Source organism: Corvus kubaryi, unplaced genomic scaffold, assembly GCF_017639235.1.
Source record: "Corvus kubaryi isolate FWS band 111438036 unplaced genomic scaffold, C.kubaryi_AGA036_p1.0 37373, whole genome shotgun sequence".
NCBI lineage: Eukaryota > Metazoa > Chordata > Aves > Passeriformes > Corvidae > Corvus > Corvus kubaryi.
In genome coordinates, this window is record NW_024581121.1 from 906,819 (window position 1) to 926,409 (window position 19,591).

General features: G+C 55.1%; 3 protein-coding genes across 16 annotated transcripts in view; all 3 read left to right on the top strand.

Moving 5' to 3' along the window:
• The window catches only part of UBAP2L (ubiquitin associated protein 2 like), a 30,534-nt gene extending 16,728 nt beyond the window's left edge, over positions 1–13,806 (top strand). For 7 of the 13 annotated variants that reach the window (XM_042034545.1, XM_042034546.1, XM_042034547.1 and 4 more), the window contains 19 exons: positions 28–113; positions 557–728; positions 1,585–1,786; positions 2,984–3,261; positions 3,544–3,716; positions 4,443–4,632; positions 5,235–5,289; positions 5,736–5,910; positions 6,091–6,163; positions 6,795–6,990; positions 7,097–7,185; positions 7,820–7,873; positions 8,452–8,533; positions 9,669–9,886; positions 9,975–10,080; positions 11,207–11,274; positions 11,570–11,767; positions 12,228–12,278; positions 12,772–13,806. In XM_042034545.1, coding sequence (XP_041890479.1) covers positions 28–113; positions 557–728; positions 1,585–1,786; positions 2,984–3,261; positions 3,544–3,716; positions 4,443–4,632; positions 5,235–5,289; positions 5,736–5,910; positions 6,091–6,163; positions 6,795–6,990; positions 7,097–7,185; positions 7,820–7,873; positions 8,452–8,533; positions 9,669–9,886; positions 9,975–10,080; positions 11,207–11,274; positions 11,570–11,767; positions 12,228–12,278; positions 12,772–12,867 — 2,562 coding nt within the window. In that variant the 3' untranslated portion in view covers positions 12,868–13,806. The remainder of the gene's footprint in view (positions 1–27; positions 114–556; positions 729–1,584; positions 1,787–2,983; positions 3,262–3,543; positions 3,717–4,442; positions 4,633–5,234; positions 5,290–5,735; positions 5,911–6,090; positions 6,164–6,794; positions 6,991–7,096; positions 7,186–7,819; positions 7,874–8,451; positions 8,534–9,668; positions 9,887–9,974; positions 10,081–11,206; positions 11,275–11,569; positions 11,768–12,227; positions 12,279–12,771) is intronic. The other 6 variants (XM_042034553.1, XM_042034558.1, XM_042034554.1 and 3 more) reach the window with 2 other exon arrangements.
• Positions 13,807–14,634: 828 nt separating this feature from the next.
• On the top strand, positions 14,635–19,027 carry AQP10 (aquaporin 10). Of its 2 annotated transcripts, XM_042034567.1 has the most exons (8): positions 14,635–14,751; positions 14,912–15,114; positions 15,195–15,346; positions 15,481–15,526; positions 15,637–15,752; positions 15,847–15,997; positions 16,070–16,228; positions 16,317–16,450. In XM_042034567.1, exons 1-7 carry the CDS (start codon positions 14,699–14,701, stop codon positions 16,186–16,188), a joined length of 840 nt encoding a protein of 279 aa, XP_041890501.1. In that variant the 5' UTR covers positions 14,635–14,698; the 3' UTR covers positions 16,189–16,228; positions 16,317–16,450. The 2 variants fall into 2 exon arrangements, with proteins under 2 accessions (XP_041890501.1, XP_041890500.1); XM_042034566.1 differs by lacking the exons at positions 14,635–14,751; positions 14,912–15,114; positions 15,195–15,346; ... (1 more) ...; positions 15,637–15,752; positions 15,847–15,997 and adding exons at positions 17,796–17,922; positions 18,018–18,155; positions 18,243–18,361; positions 18,443–18,660; positions 18,731–19,027 and having other exon boundaries at positions 16,207–16,228; positions 16,317–17,183.
• A 426-nt stretch (positions 19,028–19,453) lies between these two features.
• The window catches only part of ATP8B2 (ATPase phospholipid transporting 8B2), a 9,731-nt gene continuing 9,593 nt past the window's right edge, over positions 19,454–19,591 (top strand). The window contains exon 1 of the mRNA XM_042034542.1: positions 19,454–19,554. Coding sequence (XP_041890476.1) covers positions 19,524–19,554 — 31 coding nt within the window. The 5' untranslated portion in view covers positions 19,454–19,523. The remainder of the gene's footprint in view (positions 19,555–19,591) is intronic.

Genomic DNA, 19,591 nt, shown 5'->3' on the forward strand with positions numbered 1-19,591 from the left:
ATTCTTTTTTCCTTTTTTACCTTTCAGCTGTCAGAGACAAAGATCTTCACAGCCTCCAATGTGTCTTCAGTGCCTCTGCCTGCTGAGAATGTGACAATCACTGCTGGGCAAAGGTGAGAGCCAATGGTCATGCTGTTTACCTGGGAAAAGTAGCTCATGAGTCTTGGAGCAATTTGCCATCTTCAACTAAACCTTACTAGCTAGCTAAAATGCAGCAGCTCTAAATGAGATGAGATGGGGTGGATTTAAGTGGAAGGGTTGACTTAGGGGTTTTTGGGTCTTAATCCTGGATTAGATTTTCCTAGGCTCTATTGCTGGTTCTTCAGGTTTGGGGGCATTTTGCTGTGTTAAATTAATGTAGAACATGGTTTAAAATCAAAGGCCATGCGGAGTCTTGCTTGGTCAGTCTGTCTTTGAGGTTGCTGCTGGCAGTTGTGAGTTAATGTTCTGCAGATTCCTTCAATTTGTAAAGTAAAAGCTGTGAGGCTGGAGGGGGAATACTGTTCTAGTGGAAGTGGGAGCTTCTGGTAACCTCAGTGGGTCTTTGTCTACCCAGAATTGATCTCGCAGTCCTGCTAGGAAAGACACCCTCTTCCATGGAGAATGAGTCAACAAACCTGGAGTCATCCCAGACTCCTTCCTTGGCACAGCCCCTGGTGTTCAGCAATTCTAAGCAGAGTGCTCTAACCCAGCCTGCTTCTGGAAACTCCTTCTCTCACCACAGCATGGTAAGGAGATGCTGGTTCTGCCAGTGGGTGTTTGGCTGAGGTTGCTTATCCCCTGTTGTTCTGTCTGTTTGGGTAATACAGGAAGTAAAGTCCTGACACTTGCTCCCTGCTTGGGGCTGGTAGAGCCAAATAATTTGCTAGTCTGCTTTAAAAGCAGTGGCCTGAAGTTCATTGTTCAATTTGAAATAATTGGGATAATTCCTCCCCTGCTGCCCTTGTCAGATTTGCAAAACACACTTCTTTCCTGCTTAAAGGAAAGGAAAAGCTCTTTTGGTCCAGGGCTTGCAGTTCCAACAATTTGAGAAACAGAACTGGTTGGGAACTGGTGTGGTATGGAATGCTGGCATCCACTGACAGGAGAAGGAAGGAGACATTGAGTCAGAGTCAGGGATGGGCATAGACCTGGGCAGATGCTGCTTTGTGTAACTTTAGCAGAAAGAAATAAAAATTGTTTACTTAATGGTGAGATAGTTGAGGAAAGATTTTCATATTAACTATAAAGGCAAGATCTCCTGGTGTTTCTCTTCTAGTGTAATTGAATGCATGAGAATAATTTAGTACATTTTTTAAAGATCCTGTCTGTTAATTTCCCTTGTAATCCTCCGTGGCACTGTACCATGGCATGGGTTGGGCAAGAGATGAGCATACCTGTGCTCACACACGGTGGAGGCTGGGAAAGAAACATGAGCCCTTCCTGCCAGCAGCGGGTGTGTGTTCGGAGCTCAAGGGTGTTAAGCTGAGGCACCCAGTGAGAAGCAGCAGGGTACAGTGTGTTTGGCCTTAGGTAAGGGATGCACCTGTCCTCTGAGCCCAAGCCATGGGACATGCTGACTTTTTCTCCTTGCTGAAATTGCAGGTGAGCATGTTGGGGAAAGGGTTTGGAGATGTCGGGGAGGCCAAAGGCAGCAGTACTACAGGGTCACAGTTCCTGGAGCAGTTCAAGACAGCCCAGGCACTGGCTCAGCTGGCAGCTCAGCACACCCAGCCTGCTGGGAGCACCACTGCTGCTTCCTGGGACATGGGATCCACCACACAGACCTCGTCTCTGGTGCAGTATGGTAAGGAAAAGCAGCGCGGCTCCCCAGAGCGGAGGGAATGTGTTCTCCCAGAACTGCAGGGCACGCTGTGGGCAGCGGTGGGAGGGGTTCAGCAGAGGGTCTGTTCACAACCAATTTAGCTGAGCTGAAAAAATTAAAAGAGCTGTGGGTGAGACTAAAATGTAATAGTGTGTGTGAGTCTCTCCTTGTTCCTTTTATACTTGAAACAGTTGAATCTGTCATTCCAGACAGTTTCAGGGCCAGGGATCTGGTGTTCCTGAGCCTCTCAGAGTGTGCAGAACTAATTCCTGGTGTAAAGCTGTGCCAGAAAAAGGTCTGAAAGGGCACCTCTGGAGAATAGCTCCCATATACAAACTCTTGTCAGTCTCCTCTCCCTGCTGAACTCATATTATCTTTTAAGGGAATTTTAAGGGAATTTGCTGGTCAATGCCAGGAAGTAATATTATCTCTGGGCTGGCATGAGGGAATAAATAGGGGTTGAGAGGCACTTTTCAGATGAGAAGCTGAGTTTTGCTGTGGTTGCGTGCTAGTGTCACTTCCTTCAGCTTGTGCTTGTTATAGGGAAATGGCTCTGGTTCAAATCTTGGCTCTGGTTCAAATCTAAGCTGAAGAAAAACTGAGCCCTGTCCTAGTGGCAGTCATTGTTGGCAGCTTCTGATCTTCTCAGACAAGAAGCCTCAGAGCAGAGTCACAGAGAATAGGAGCTACTTTTGAATGAACTGTGGAAAGGCTTTGTCGGAGGAGGAAGGTGGTGCAAATACCTGAGGGTAGGCAGCCCCAAGCAGTGATGTTGCTTGGAGATACCTAGTCCCTGCAGGGGAAGGAGAAGGCAATGGAATGCTGGAATGTTAACAGGGAGGGGAAGGAAGTGGCCTGCAGGACTCTGACATGCAGTGTCCCCACACGAGGGACTCTGAAGTCCAGCTTTTCTTGTAGAATGGAGGACTTACGTCATGCAAACTGGCTTTGTCCTGTAGAGTTGGTGGAATAAACTGAGGGAAGAAGGGCTTAAAGAGGCTTGGCATTGATGGTGGTGAGAGCATGAGGCTGGGAGCAGAGATGCTGAAGTTCTCTGCTCTCTAACAGACACAGGATGAAACACAGAGGGAAAGGATTTCTTTTTCTTGGTAAGTGTCAGGACTTGATTTATTTTTAAGGAAACAAACCCTGCTAACTCACCTTTGTCTTGTCCCACAGATCTCAAGAACCCAACAGATTCTTCCGTGCATAGTCCCTTCACCAAGCGTCAGGGCTTCACATCAACTTCAACCATGATAGAAGTGTTCATGCAGGAGAAGCAGCCTGTGGTGACTGCCTCCACAACCACGCCGGCACCCCCATCCTCACCACTGCCCAGCAAAACCAATCCAGTTCCCCAGATGTCCCCAGGGTCCTCGGACAACCAGTCCTCAAGTCCCCAGCCAGCACAGCAGAAGCTCAAGCAGCAAAAGAAAAAAGCATCGTTAACATCAAAGGTGCAGACCAATGGTGGGGAAGCAGGCATCAGATTGTGTTAGAGCTGCAGAAACATCCATTTGGGCTGCTGAGGGAAGGTCTGGCCTTGGCCTTCCTGCTCTTAGCCCTGGGTGTTTGTGGGGGTGATGGAGTTGTGTGCCTGCCTGGGTTGAACAGGGTGATTCAGAGGCTGCAAGCCTGTAACTGCCTTTGTGTGCTGGGAAACGTGGGTGCTGAAGTCATTCTCTGGGCTAATCACTGGGAATGACTGACCCGTTCTGTTGTTCCTGTGTCCCTTGCAGATTCCTGCACTTGCGGTGGAAATGCCTGGCTCCTCGGATATCTCAGGGCTAAACCTGCAGTTTGGGGCGTTACAGTTTGGTTCAGAGCCTGTTCTTGCCGAGTACGAATCGACGCCCACAACCAGCGCCGCCGTTAGCCAGTCTCAGAGCAGCCTCTACACCAGCTCGGCCAGGTGAGGACCAGCAACAGATTAATCCGCGCAGGCAGCTTTGGAAGGTCGCTGGTCCTGTGGACTTGAGTTGTGCTGCATACTAGTAGACCCTTTCTGACTGTGCTTTGGTCACAAAGGGGGGACAATGTATGCAACAGCAAAGCACAAGTTGCCAGCAGACTCATCGGGCAGCTCTGTGCCTCTTTGGCCTGCGGTACTTGCACAGAAAGCAGTTTTCCTGCTGCCCTTAAACTGTGTTGTTGGAAACACAGGAAGGGGATCCCCAGCACAACTGCTCCATGTCTCTGGTGAACAGATTGAGTGGTTTGTCCTTCTTTTTGCCTGGCAAACTGGGACACAGTGGGGTAGGTGTACCTACAGTGATGGTGCTTTGTCAAAGCGAAGCGTTTGTCTTCTGTTGGGCTGACCCTTAGTAACTGGCCAGTCCCTTGAGTGCTGGGACCTGAGTGGTGGCAGCTCATGAAGTGTTGCCTAAGGCACAGCAGTGTGTGAGGCAAGGCTGCAGCTGGATGTCCATGGTTGGGCTAGCCCTGCTCTCTGGGCATGTTTCTTGGCTTGGCTGCTTCATGTGGTGCCTTTATACTGATGCTTGGGGCTTTTTATCTTGAGTATTTGAAGTGAAGAGCCCAGTCTGGGTCGGCAGTTTACAGCAGGGCTGTTTTGGAGGAAAATGGAGGAACCCTTTTTTTTTTTTTTTTTTTTTTTTTTTAAATTTTCTTTTTGTAGTGAATCTTCATCCACAATTTCGTCCAATCAAAGCCAGGAGTCTGGTTACCAGAGTGGCACAATACAGACAGCAACATTTACCTCCCAGAACAGTGCTCAGGGACCACTGTACGAACAGAGATCCACCCAGACGAGGCGATACCCAAATTCTATCTCTTCCTCGCCCCAGAAAGATCTGACCCAGGCTAAGGTAAGAGAACAGCTTTGCTCATCCATTGTGCTGAGTGAGCCTAATGTGTGAAGTGTCTCAGGGGAAGCTGAGTGGCTTATCAAATGGTTCTGTGATCCTCCAGCCTCACTATGTAGCTCATGGGCCCTCATGAGAGCTCTCTTCTGGCTGCCCCCAGCTGTGTTTCATGCCTGGACCTGGGCCACTGGGGTTAACAGCAGTCGAGTTGATTGCAAGGGTGTGTGTTGTGTCACACAGTTACCCTGCTAGAGAGGGGTGTGCAGACAAAGAATTTTGTTTTGTCTTAAGTATTTGGTTCTTGAATGCTGCACACCAGTTCAGTAACATCAGGTTTGGCTAATGAACTGGGATTGAGAATGTTGAGGCAGTCTAACTACCAGCAGCAGAGAAGCTTCTTGTACTGATTTCTCTAATATACACTTGGGGACCATGCTGGCATGGGGCTATACCTTGGGACTGGCCCCAGCACAGTCTGATGATACATGTTGGTAGCAGGATCTTTTCATAACTGTGGATGGATGTGGGAGAGAGGTGACATTAGCTCTGCCTCTAGAAATGTGCAGCTGTAATGCCCAGTATCCCTTCTTTCTCTTCTTCCTCAGAATGGTTTCAGTTCTGTACAACCCACGCCATTACAAACCACACAGGCTGTTGAAGGTAAGAGTCTTGCAAGTACAGCAGGTGTCCTGCATCTCTTTTTCTGCTCATGTTCTCTGCTTTGAAGGAGAAGCTTTATCTGTGCTGATAGCAAGTCCTTTCCTTGCTGGACTAATTGCTGCCACTCAGTTTATTTGCTTCTCTCAAAACATTCAGCTTTCTGCTGATGGATGCTTGAGATCCTTGAAGGGTCACCTATGACAGTAATTTACTGTGTTTTGAGCGTGGAAGGCACATCATCTGTAGGTCGTGAAGCTCTTTGCAGAGCTGATGGTAGTGTTGGGTGTGAGATGTAGAACACAATCATAAGTGTGTAACTGGTTGGCAGCAGTGAGGGAAGCCCCAGATCTCCCAGCTCCTCTAGCTGAGCACTTGCTGATCCTTGCCCTTGTGTCACCCTCTGGAAATTGCCAGTAGCTGCCCTTAACCCAGAGCTTTTTTCTCAGGTGCTACAGGCCCTGCAGTGAAATCCGATTCCCCCTCTGCTCCCAGTATTGCACCCCTCAACGATGGGGTGTCTGCATCGTCCTTGCTGACAACAGCCAGCCAACACTCAACAGCTCTGAGCAGCCTGAGCCACAGTGAGGAGCTTCCCAGTACAACCACTGCCCAGCTCAGCAGGTGAGTGAGTGGAGGGAGTGGATTTCTGAAGAAGCAGAACTAGAAGCAGGAATCTATATCAGAGTCTGTCTCATGCAATGAGGAAGACTAAGATGACTCATCCAGTTTGAGCAGATGGGAAATGGGATGGTGTTGACTCTCTCACCTTGGTTTGACAGCCTTTTATTTCTTTTCCTGCAGTGCATTACCCACCCAGCAGAACAGTCTGTCCTCATCCACATCCTCTGGGCGAACATCAACTTCAACTCTTCTGGTGAGTCTGGGTATGCTCTTGCACTGTGTACCACATTTCTGCTCGACTTGGCAGGATCTGCTGGGGTGCCTGACCTTGGGGCTGTGGTGGTGATGGGAGCTGCCAGGCTGCTGGCTGTCCTGCTGGAGTTTGGGTGCTGTGTGGAGAGAGAGGACACGGGGTTATGTCAGAACACTGTCTGTGCATCTGTGGCTCAAGGCTGTTGATACTCTGCCTGTTTCTGACTGAGCAGTGCCTTCTTTTGAGCCTGTAGTAGCCCTTGAAGGTGCTGCAGTCACAGCCACATTCAGAGCAAGCTGGTAGTTGATGCATTGTAACCAAACATCTCTACTGCTGGAGTTCTTGCAGTACAGTTCCTGGGTATCAGCTTCTGCAGCAGAATAAATCTTCCTGCTGCAAATGTGGTGTCAAGCCCTGCTCCCCTCATCAGACAGATGTGTTGGGATGTAACCACGAGAGAGGCTTGTAAGCATTGGGGGTTGGCTACTGTCAGGAGTTTGGACTTAAGCCAGGTTCACTGCAGAAACTTCCAGATGCAGCCAGAGCTGCGCAATGTTCTGTGTAGAGAGTGTCCTGCGGTGCCTTGGTTCCATCTTCCTGGTCCCCTGACTCTCCTCCCTTCCTTCCCTAGCACACAAGTGTGGAGAGTGAAGCAAGCCTCCATTCTTCTGCTAGTACTTTCTCCACCTCCTCCAGCACGGTGTCAGCAGCCCCACCAGCTGTCAGCGTTTCATCCAGCCTCAGCAGTGTCAGCAGCCTGGGCCTCAGCCTCAGCAGCAACTCCACTGTGACGGCCTCGACTCGCAGCTCCGTTGCAACCACGTCAGGTACTTTCCTGGGTACTGCTGTACTGAAGGAGGGTGTGAGGGCTAAGAGAGCGAGCTTTTGCTGTTTGCTTCACTGTGGAGCTTTTCTTTTCTCTTCCTTTTTCAGGAAAAGCCCCTCCCAATCTCCCTCCTGGAGTCCCACCGTTGTTGCCTAATCCATACATCATGGCTCCAGGGTTGCTACATGCCTATCCGGTGAGTGGAACTTTGCAGTGGTGTCATGCCACCAGGTCCCTCCCGTCTCCCTCTGCAGCAGGGAGGGATGTAGCATCGTGGAGAAAGCAAAAACTCTGACATAGCCTAGCAGGGCTGCCTTGCTGTTTTTTCCATGATATCCATGTGCCCATGGGGGTAAATGTGTTGTGACCACCCCAGAGCAGAATCTGTGTGCCTGTTCTCTGCAGCCTCTCCAGCATGTGAGGAGCAGCAGCCCTTGGGCAGAGCACAGTGTGTGGAAGCACAGAGCTATGTTAGAAATGTGATGTGACAAAGGGCAAAGAGTCAGGGCAAGGATAACAATGGCCACAAAGCCTAGAGGTGTGTGTCACACCCTCTCCTGAAGGTGAGGACAGATTTTAGTCTTGGGATGATTTCCAGAAAAAAACTGCTGGCTGGCTTTGTGGTCTGGAGCACTTTCCTTTGAACAACTCACACAAACTTCCGGCAGCATCAACCTGCGTAGAGCCTCTGGCTGCCTGCACCTGGTGGCTCATGTGGCTGTTGACCACCTACTTCTGGTTTTCTCTCACTTTTATCTAAATGTTTAATCTAAAATTAGTTGTCATTATCTATTCCCTGTCCCTAATGTCATCTCTGGCTCTTTTTCTAGCCACAGGTGTACGGATATGATGACTTGCAAATGCTCCAGACAAGATTCCCATTGGTGAGTACTGCAGAATGACAGGACACACCACTTCCACTGGTGCTGCTTGGGTAGAGACAGGTCAGCTGTGGGCAGTCCTGAAGAGCTGGCAGAATGGGGTGCTGAGTGGATGCACCTCTCCGTAGCAGCAGTGAGGAGTTAATCAGTTGTTCCTTGGCACGTGGGGAGCATGAGTTACGGCAGCATTCCTTGTGGAGCCAGGGAGCATGAGTTACGGCAGCAGTACTGTTATAAAGATTCACCTCTGATCCATGACTGAGCCAATGAGTAAATACCTAATGAGAATGGGCTTTATTTAGCAATAGGACGTGTCCAATTTCTTGTGAAGCAGGGGCCAGGGGGAAGGTCCAGGCAGTTTAAGGACTGCATACCAGTAGACCTTATCTGGTTCTTCTCATAGCCAGATGAGGGGGATGGTGCATGCTACAAAAACCTGGGGCTGCTGTAGGTTATGATCAGCCTGGATGTGGCTGGTATCTTGCAGCTGCAGTACAGAAATTCCTCTCTCTCAAAAGATACTGCCTTGTACTTTGGACAGAGCTGATAAAATGTATTTTCCTTTTGGTTTTATTCATCAGGATTACTACAGCATCCCATTCCCTACACCCACCACACCACTGACTGGAAGAGATGGCAGCCTGAGCAGCAATCCATATTCTGGTAGGGAAAAAGACTGTTCTGATTCCCATCCCATCAGGGTTTGTGCTGCTTCTAGTAGTGTCCTGTGTCTTTGTCCACTGGAGCTACATCTGCACTGTGCCTCCTGCACTGCTTTTGGTTTGGAGCATGCTTCTCACAGCTAAATTCTTGCCTTCCCTTTGGGCATCTGATTGTGTCAAGGTCTGATACTGGGAAGAGGTGGGCAAAGTAGGAGTTAATGGGGCAGTTGGAAAGGGAGCGAGGAAGGGCTGAAAGGTTCTGCAAGGCCTACTACTGGGGAACTGCTTTCCAGGTGGTTGTGAGGCAGGTGGTAAGCAGTGCTTCTCGAGTACTGAGAGTAAAAATACAAAGAAACACAAAATACGGAGAAATTACTCTTTTTTTCTATGGGACAGTCTCATGGAGAAAGCAAGTGAGAAATTTGGGACCTGTCAAACTCAACCCAAGAGCCCAGTGGGTGCATGATCTCTCACTGACCTTGGCAGGTGCGTTAATGCACTGCCAATCCCCAGTGGGCAGTGACTGTGCTGAGCTTTCACAGGCTTTAGGAATTGTTGCACTTTGAGGTTTGCTCTTTTTCCAGCACCACTTCTCCTCAACTTTGGCAGGAGCTGGTTCCTATGGAAGTGCTTTTGCCCAGCTGAGGCTGAAATGACAAGCTCAGAGCATGGCACTATGTGAGCTCTGAATTGGAGAGTGTTTGCATGGAAGAGCCAAGCAGGTGCTCATCCAGATCAGCACAGGGAGCTTCCCCCAGCCCTGCAGCCAAGCCCTGCACAGCCCAGGCAGGGATCTGGGTAGTGTTCAGTCCTGCTGCTGGTGCATGGAGAAGGATGAGGGAGAGCTCTAGCATCAGGCTCTGCTGGCAGGTTTATCCAGTGCCAGATTTGGACTTAGCTACTGTGTATTCCTTTGTCTCTGTAGTCCTGTTAGGGCCAAGGAGCAATTAACAGTTTTGCCGTATCAGTGTACAAAGGTCTGAGGGTTCCTGAGGGCCACAGTCCTTGGCAGTGGCAGGAGGTGTGGGGGGAAGGTGAAGTCACTGCTTATCAAAAGACTGGGTCACCTTTGGGCTGTGTTGGAAAGGGCCAGGATCTAGCATCTGTTCTTCACTCTCCTTTCACCTCCGTTTCAGGTGACTTAACAAAATTTGGCCGAGGTGATGCCTCTTCTCCTGCTCCTGCAACAACTCTGGCACAGCCTCAGCAGAGCCAGACCCAGACTCACCACACCACGCAGCAGACGTTCCTGAACCCGGCGCTGCCTCCTGGCTACAGTTACACCAGTCTGCCATACTACACAGGGGTACCAGGGCTCCCCAGCACCTTCCAGTATGGGCCCGCTGTGTTCCCTGTGAGTTTCCCAGAGGCAAGGAGTGGGATTTGGGCAGAAGGGTGGCACAGCAAAGCTTCTCCTCACTCTGTTCCTCTCTGTTCTGTAGGTTGCTCCTACCTCTTCCAAGCAGCATGGTGTGAATGTCAGCGTCAATGCATCAGCAACCCCTTTCCAGCAGCCCAGTGGCTATGGCTCTCATGGGTACAGTACTGGTAAGAGACCCACAAGAGCACCTTCCACAGCAGCAGGGCTTGCTCCCAGTCTTACTGGCTGTGATAGGGAGTGCTGTCTTACAGCAGTAATAGAGAAAAATGCCAGGGGTGCCACTCCCAAGTAGTTTGATTATCCTTAGAAAGGCCCAGGATTGTTCTGCATCCAGGTCTGGGGCAGGTTTGGGGGTTATAGATCACTTCATGCCCTCCTCTGTGTCCCACAGTCAGCTGTCTGGGCCCTTGGACCCCTATCAGAAGCTTAAGCTGCTGAATTGTTCGGTTTTGTTTGGGTTTTTTAACTGCCTATACGTGATTAACAGAACAGCAATTGTTCTGGATTTGAACTTGTTTCCCCCCAATGTTTGGCAGACACTTTCTAGGGAAGTGTCCTTGATTCAAAGGTACAGGAAGGTCACAAACCTGCCGCCTGTCTTGGTACTTGGTTGGTGTGTGGCTGACTTACTCAGGGCTGCATTTGGCTCCCTCTTCCAGCCTTTAAATTCCTCTTGTCCCTTTTTTCACTGCATTAGAGCCCTTCAAGATACTGTTTTTCCTTTGCAAAGGTATTTCAGCTTTCACCTGATGCTGAGTCCTTCAGACTGCTTTCATTTCAGCACTTTTTCCAGGCATTAAATGATGGCTGAGGTGTCCTCTGGGCCACCCTCTTTTACAGACAGCTGACACCCTGTGGGGCTTGTGTTGTCAGTCACTGCACCAGCCATCCCAGCCCACAGCTGAGTTGCCTTTACATGCAATTGGCTGTTTTACACACAAGAAGCTTTTGGGCTGTTCTTGCTGCTGTGCCACACGCTGTGGGTTTGTTTCCCTGTCTGTCCACTGTGTTCCCCAGCTCTCCTCAGAGCTGCTGTTTTCCATGTGTTTCTCTGGATGGCAGCCAGCCCTTCAGCTGGTTTCTGGAGGCATTTTGAAACAGTGTGTCTCCAGATCAAAATAACTTATATGGGTGCTTTGCATGTGGTCATGCCAGGGCCTGGCTGCCCAGGCCAATCTGTCTGCAGACCTCTGACCACTGGAGCTCTCCACCAGGTCCTGCTGGTGTTGGCAGCAAGCAGCTTCTGCTGGCCCAGTGGCTGCTGCCTAACACCCACCTCTCCCTTCTCCCCAGGTGTATCCGTGACATCCAGTAATACAGGCGTGCCGGATATCTCGGGCTCTGTCTACTCCAAAACTCAGGTTAGTGTCTGTGAGTGGGCAGGAGTGCATTGCTGGGGGAGAGAAGCCAAGCTCTGAGACAGCCTCCCTGGGCAATGAGGTCTCTTTCCCCTTGGATCAGTCAGCCTGGAGAAGGGAAATGCTTGACTTTTCCCAGCTTAGAGCAATTCCAAGTCCAGAAAGAGCCATAGGAAGAGACTCTGTCCTTTCTCTGTATCACATGCTGACTCTGGGCCTGTGATGTGTAGAGATGGGGAGGGGCACACTGCCAGCCTGGCTCCCAGCCCTTATTCTGCCATTGGCATCTCCTTCTTAGCAATCCTTCGAGAAGCAGGGATTTCACACTGGAACCCCAGCAGCCTCCTTCAACCTGCCTTCGGCGCTGGGCAGCGGCGGCCCTATCAACCCTGCAACAGCGGCGGCATACCCCCCCACCCCCTTCATGCACATCCTGACCCCGCATCAGCAGCCTCACTCGCAGATCCTCCACCACCACCTGCAGCAGGATGGGCAGGTAAGCGATGCCCCTGGTGCCTGAGCCCCTTGCTGGGGTATCTCCTAGGGCTCTTGCTCCCCCTTTACTCCCCTGGTCCCCCTCTCCCTCCCTGCCTCCCTCCCTCATGCTCTGCAGCGGACACACGCAGTGACATGCACACGCTCACACCTGCACATACACACAGGGCTGGTAAGAGGACGAGGTGAGAAGGAAGGCCTGGGGTGCGCTCTGCCAGGGTGGGTACTTGGCACAACCCCCCTGCTGCTGGGCTGCACCAGGTATGGCCAGGTAGTGCCCCCTCATGCAGACACATCTGGGGCACCCTGACCTCCGCCATCCTCAGAGGGGCAGCTCTGCAGGTCAGCACCAAAGGGGTTACTCGCCATAGCCACGACCCTGCAGGAGCTTTCAGGTCTAACCATGGATTTCTATTGTCATAGTTTGTCCCTTTATTTTACATATCCTGGTACTGCAACAGCTTCCATATTTGCAGATGATACTGTGCTGCCAACGCCAGCAGGAAGATCAGGTAATGAACTCTCTGAAAATGCATTGCACTTGCCCTGGGGTCTGCCCCGCCCCCAGGATCACATCGCCCCTTCCTTCTGCCCCGTGGCCCCGCGAGGCGAGGAGAGAGGCCCTCAGTCAGTATGTGCACACACACACCCACGTGCAGACACAACCCGCACCCACCCTTCCCTGTCTCCCCCCTCCCTGCTGCTCGGCGGCCGGCGCGAGCTGTCCGTGGGCCTGTGCGCCGTTGGCCTGGAGGAAGGAGCGGAGCCCAGGGAGGGTGCTGGGGCTGCTGGGGCACGGACGGTGCAGCTGTGCACTGCCAGAGGCAGCCCCTGCCCCAGCGCCGGGGAGCTCAGCTGGGCTGAGCCAGAGTGGCGGCTGCCAAGGAGCTGTTGTCCAAAGTGTCTTCTTCTGGGGCCGAGGCGTGCCAGCACTGCCCTGTGGAGTAGGCTGGGGGTGGTTCCCCTGCACTCACCACCTGCTTCTCCTTCTGCCCTTTCCCACAGAGCGGCTCCGGGCAGCGCAGCCAAGGTAGCTCCATCCCCCAGAAATCCCAGGCCAACAAGTCCGCCTACAACAGCTACAGCTGGGGCGCCAACTGAGGCCTGGGCCCCTCGCCACCACTTGCTTCCGGAAGAGAATCCCAGCGACCCCGATGATGACGAAGGATCCCAGGGAGGAGAGAGCCCTGCGGTGGGGAACGCCCGGGCCCCCAGCCCCAGCAGGGCCCCGCAGGGCAGGCTGCAGGCACCTCTGCGTTGTCTGTCTTCAGCCACTTTCCTGTTGTATGTAATATAGAATTTGTATTTTTTTCTTTTTTTTTTTCCCTTTTTTTTTTTTCTCTCTCTCTGCATTCAGATCTGAACCGTTTGCCGTAGGGGCCTTTTTTGGTTTTTACTCCTTTCTATCCCCTCTCCCATCCTGCTGCCCCAGAACCTCTCAGATCCAAAGGAGTGGAAGCTGCGAGTCGCCTACAGCAAACCCCCTTATTATTAGGATTAAGACCAGTAATTGATATGAGCAGCATTGTAAGATTAATTAGTTGAAGTGTTTTTTTTGTACCGTGTTCTAAATTTAATGGATAAATGTGTCTTGTATATAAAAACAAAAACCCCATGCTGTCCTCTAGTTCTCTCATTTCTCCCCCCCCACGCCCGCCACGGGGGGCCCCCCCCGGTATTTTATGTTCTCCATCTATGTCCCTCCATCCTCACGGGCCCAGAGTGCAGGTCCTGCCCTGCTTGCACGCTGTAAGTATCTTCTGCTTTTGGGTTGGGGATTTTTTTCTTTTTTTTTTCTTTTTTTTTTTTTTGGTTTTTTTTTTGGTTTTTTTTTGTTGTTGTTTTGGTTTTTTTTTTTTTTTGTTTTGTTTTGGTTTTGATTTGATTTGTGGGTTTTTGTTTGTTTGGTTTGGGTTTTTGTTTGTTTTGTTTTGGTTTTTTTCTATGCAGTCCAGATCTTGTATTTTTCAGTTCTACCTGATCCCTTCAGCTGCAGCCCCAAGTGGGGATTTACTGAAGAGAATAAAGATCACAAAGTGATGTGTGTATTTTTTCCACCTTCTCAGCCTTGTTCCCTATTTTTGGTGCAGGGGGTGGGAGGCCCTGGGCAGTGGGGGCAGCGCTTCCCCCTCCCCCCCCAGCGTCTTGCTGATGTTTTTGTGCCCTCCTCTTGTGGATTTTTCCTTTGCCCAGCTGCAGCAGTGGGCAGCAGGATGCCAGTGCACAGATAATGCCACTATCCTACCCCTCCCTTCCCTGAGGCCCTCACCCTTCATTTCTGCCTCATACTGTGCTCTGCCTCATGTCCCCACCAGTCTGCTGCTGCTGGTCCTCCTTTTGGAGGTTGAGGGGTGCTCCCCAGCCCCCTCTTCCCCCCGAGGCCAGCGGGACAGTCGGGGGAGGGCAGTGGGGCCACTGGTGCGGCTGGAAGCGCTGCCTGTCCCCGCAGCGCCTGCTCAGCTGCCCTTGACCCTGTGCTTCCCCTCAGCCTCCTCGCTGCAAGGTAAGGGGCTGCGGCTTTGGGGAGCCCCTGCGGCCCTGGGGGGCGGAGTTGGAGCCCTCCTGTGTTGTGTGGGGCTGGGGGGGGAGCGGCAGGGCTGCGCTGGCCTCACGGAGCTCAGCTGGGGGCCAGAGCCGGGCTGCTGCATGGAGCCCGCTACTCGCCAGCCCTCCCGCCCTGGTTCCGGCAGCACCCGCCCCCCACGGGGGCCCCGGGACCCACCCAGGCCCCGGGACACACCCAGGCCCGGGGTAGCGCGGGCACGGGGCCCGTACGGTCGGACGGGGCGGGCTCCGGCCCTCGGGGGGCACGGGCCGGGCCCCGCTGCCTCGCGACACCCGGCGGCGCTTTGCGGCCGCGGCGCTTTGCGGCAGCGCGGCCCGGGCGCGGCGGCGGGACGGGGGCGTGGGATCCGGCGGGGCCCGGAGCGGGATGAGCTTCTACGACGCGTTTCGCGGCTTCTTCGGCTTCCCGGGGCGCTGCAGGTACCGGGACCCCGCCCGGCCCGGCCCCTGGGTCCCCCCGGCCCCGCCCGCACAGACCCTGTCCCTCTTTCAACCCCCCGGCCCCCAGTTGCCCCCCCGGCACCGGCCCGCCCCCGGTTGCTCCGGGCTGTCCGGGTGTCTCAGTGCCGCGGTCCCGCAGACCACGGGACCCGCTGTTCGGCGGCGCGGCGTGGGACGAGGAGGAGGAGGATGGCGGCCCATCCATGTCGCAGCCCCCCCAGGACTTCGGCTTCGGATTCAGTCCTGGCTCGCCCCGCGGCGCCTTCGAGGAGCTGTTCCGGGACATGGGCGAGCTCCTGGGCGTCTTCGGGGGGTTCTGGGCCGATCCCCAGCAGCCTTTCGGTGGGTGCGGGAAGGGCTCAACGAGACGCTTGGGGCCGCTCAGAGCCCCTCGGCCTGACCGACCCCCTTCTGGTGCCCAGAGTCCGCCCTGCCCGGCCCCGATGGAGGCAGCGCGGGGCGACCGCTGCGGGACTCGATGCTGAAGCACCCGGAGAGCGCCCCTGCCAGCGCGGCCCCGGGGAGCTCCGGGGGCGCTGGCGATCTGGCCCGGCCATGGAGACCCTTCTTAGGGGTGGGTGAGGGGTCTGGGGTCTGCCTCCCGCAGGCGCAACAGTGGTGGCCAGCTCTGTGCTGTTGCAGTACTGCCCCAGTGTGGCGCTTTGCCTCCCGTCACTGGCGTCAGTGGTGCCTGGCTTTGTCTTGCAGCTGGAAGATGCTCACCGGGCTCCTCCTGGCCTCAAGGAAGATCAAGGTGGGTGCTGGGGCTGGGGGGTCTCTGCCCTCGCTGCTCCACCACCTGTGCTGCCACAGCCTCTGGGGCACATCCCCATGCTGCAGCCACCATCTCACATCTTCCCCCAGACCTGGACTCCCAGGTCTCCTCCGTGGGGCTGGGGACCATCCTGAGACCCAACGAGCCCAAGTCCCACTCTTACTTCCAGAGTGTCTCTGTCACCAAAGTGACTCTCCCTGATGGGGTGAGTGTCCCTGCAGGTGCAGCAGGGCTTTGGGAGACCTGGGGACACAGTCCCCGTGGCCGGGGAGTGTCTCAGGGCCTGGCACTCTGCACAGGCGGTAGAGGAGCGCCGCACTGTGCAGGACAGCCAGGGCCGCCGGGAGACAACAGTGACGCGCCGGAGGGGGGACCAGGCCTTCATCACCACCACCAAGGAGGATGGGCACAACAAGGACTACCGGGAGGACGTGGTCAACATGGATGACCGTGAGTGAGGTTTGGGGAGGACGCAAGGAGTGGACGGGGGCCCCACTGATGGAGTTCTCCGTGCCCTCCCAGAGGAGCTGGCACAGTTCGCTGGCACGTGGCCGCAGCAAGACGAGCTTCATGCTCCCAACCTGAGTGACCCCTCATCTGCGCTGGGCAGCTTCTTCCGACGCTGGTTCTCGAGCTGGTAGCTGTGCCCAGTCCTGACTGAGCAGCCCATATGTGCGACAGGTGCAGGCTCGGGGGACGCTGGACTTGCCAGGGCCGTCAGAGCAGGCAGTGGGCAGCAGCCTCTTCTCACCACCTGTTTTTGTTGTAGATGGGTTAGATCCTGCTGGGAAGTGGTGCCTGGGCTGGAGGCTGCCTACCCTCTGCAGTGCTGCGGAGCCACCGGGACCCCTGTGGGGGCCAAGTGTATGTGTGTACAGAGCAATAAAGTCTATTTATGCTGAACGGTGACCTGCCATGCTCCTTCAGACTGGAATCTCATGGGTTTGGAGGCAGATTCCCCCTGGCCACCAGGACGTCTCTGGGGGACTGCCTCAGGGGTGCAGGTGGTTGCTGGGTTCCTGTGCCTGCACTGCTCCCTTCTTACCTCCCTCTCCCATTTCATTGCCCAATGCTGTGTTAATGCCTCCCCTGGGCCACTCGAGCGCCTGGCCCAGCCCAGAGACCTTTCCAGGGCCTCTTTATTAGTGTTGACTGCAGCTGTGGCTTGGGTGGGGATGTGGCAGGGATAAAGGGGATTCCTGGCCAGGAAATACCTGTGCCTGCTCACCTGAGTGAGGTCTTAGCTCCCCATGGCCACTTGGGGATCAGGGTGCTCCCACCAGGCCTGGCCCTACTGAGGTGCAGCATCATCACAAAGTGTCCCTGGCCCCACACAGGACTCTGTTCCCTGTCAGGCGTCTCCCTTGGTGCAGCCCTGATTGGTTTAAAGTCTGCACGTTATCATGCACCTGGCTCTGGGGCTCATAAAATCTGCTGCAAATGAGATACCTACACCACCCTCACTGCTGCCGCTGCTGTCACTGCTGCTGTCACCGCTGCAGTCACCACTGCCCCTTACCAGTCAGCACTTATGGGCACCACTTCTTTCTTGTCAAGGGCCCGGGCTCTGCTCCGCATCCGGAATCAGCTGGTGCGGGAATGCCTGGCTGAGCTGCTGTCCACCTTCGTGCTCATTGTAAGCAGGGCACGCGGGTGGGCTGGGGCTGATGGGGGGGCCGTGTGGGTGGGACAGGGCTGACGGTGGGGTGGTGGCAGACGCCAGGGGTCCCAGGGCTCTGCTGCTTGCCCCTTAGAGTTGGAGGGGTTTGGGGCTGCCCCACACTCAAATGTGCAACTCAGCACTGCCTGTCCTCCACTTGGACCCTGTTCCCACAGCATGGTCTGCCCTGTGCCATGGCTCTGGTGCAATTAAGGTGTGGTGGTGGGCAGTGTGTGCCTCCGAGCAGGCAAAGGCTGGGGCTCTGGTGCTGTTCTTAGCATTTGGGCTGCATCCCATGATAGCAAATGGTGTCCCTGTGGCTGTGTCGTGGCACCTCTTCCCCACCACCTCCCCACAGAAGCACTTTACTTAATTGCTTATAAGTTGGTTGCTTTGCCATCAAAACCATAAGTGAGAGCAGTAACCACCTCCCTGCCAGTCCCTGTCTGGTGTCCCAAGTATTGAGGAACAAAACCATGGGGGTAGCACCAGCATAGCCCTCGCCTTGCTGCCCTGCAGTATCAGCAATGGGAGGTTCTCAGCCCAGGGCCACCAGGGCTAAGGTGTGGCTACATCCCTCTTCTACAGATAATCACCCTGAGCGGTGCTGCACAGAAGATCACCAGCTTTGAGATGAAGGGGAACCTCCTCACCAGCTACCTGGCAGGCGCCCTGGCCGTCATGGCAGGCATCTACATAGCGGGAGGAATCTCTGGTGAGACAGAGGAAGGGGTCCCAGCTCTTGCTATCCCCTGGCACTGAGTCCCCCAGGACCCTCCACTCCCAGCCCTTCTCCCTACTCCATTGCAGGGGCCCACATGAACCCGGCGTTCTCCTTTGCCATGTGCCTGATGGAGCAGTTTCCCTGGTGGAAGTTTCCCATCTTTATGTTTGTGCAGACCTTGGCATCTTTCCTATCTGCTGGAGCTGTTTACATCCTCTACTATGGTATGGGGGAGCAGCATTGGGCAAGGGAACCCCACGGTGATGCTGGGCTGGCCAGGCTCATGGACATGCTCTGCCTCTGTCCCCCAGATGCCATCTGGCACTACAGCAACGGGACCCTTACTGTCTCTGGCCCCCGAGAAACTGCCTCCATCTTTGCCACCTACCCAGCTGACTATGTCTCCATTGCCAATGGCTTCTTGGACCAGGTGGGTGCCACTGTCAGCTCCCTCAGCCCCCTCCAATTGTGCCAGTCCCCATGGTGCTGAGCTGCTGCATTGTCCCTGCAGGTGATTGGCACAGGGGTGCTGATTTTGGTCATCATGGGCATCATGGACACCCGCAACAAGGCTGTCCCCAAGGGCCTGGAACCAGTGGTCGTGGCTCTGTTGGTGCTCTCCATTGAGTCTTCCATGGGGTCCAACTGTGGTTGCCCCCTGAACCCTGCACGGGACATCGGGCCCCGGCTCTTCACCTATGTGGCAGGTTGGGGCCCGGAGGTCTTCAGGTGGGTAGAGGGAAGGGGGTGAGGTGGGGATGGCAGGGATGATCCCCAGCCCACTCTGTCCCGTCCTCAGCAGGGGCAACGGGTGGTGGTGGGTGCCACTGGTAGCACCACTGCTGGGGGCCGCCGTGGGCGCATTCCTGTACCAGCTCTTTGTGGCTTTCCACTACCCGGAGGAGGACAGCGACGTCCTGACAGAACAGGGCTCCATCGTTCTAGTCAACACCACCATCGACCCAGACATTGGGATGTTGCCCAAGGAGAAGGACACTGGGGGGACAGTGCCTGCCGGGTATCCCCCACCACCATGTGCCAGCAGCACAGTCTCCCCCACAGTCCCTAACACACCATTAAAAAAGTCTTGAGGGCACGGGGTGTCTTGTCTATGGATACGGGGTTGCAGGGATATGGTGAAGGCCGTGGCCTCCAGCCCCCCAGGGAGAAGGCCGGCCGGGCTGCAGGGGCACCCTCGCCTGGGGAGCACGTGCTGCTAGTGTGGGGGTGCCCCACTGGGATCTGGGGCTGTCCCCGGGGCCCCGGGACTGCCCCCTGGCAACCCCTGGGACTGTCTCCGGCCCCCCCAGGAGTCCCCCGGGAGGCCCTGGGGCTGTCTCTGGCTCCCCAGGACTCACACGGCTCCCCGGGACCTCCTGGAGCCGCCCCGCTGGCTGGGACGCGCCGGGGGCTGTAGTCCGGGCCAGCCCCGGGGCCGCACTCCGTCGCTTCCCCGCGCCCCCCACCTCACTTCCGCCGCCGACCGGCGCCGCCGCGGCCATGGGGAGCTGAGGCGGCGGCAGAGGCAGCGGCCCCGGCCCGGCCCGGCCCGGCCGCCCGCCCGCTCCCCATGGGCTGCGGGGCCGCGGGACATGGAGCGGTGCGCGGCCCGCCGGGCCCCGGGTAAGCGGGGCCGCCGTGGGCTCGGGTGGGTCCGGTA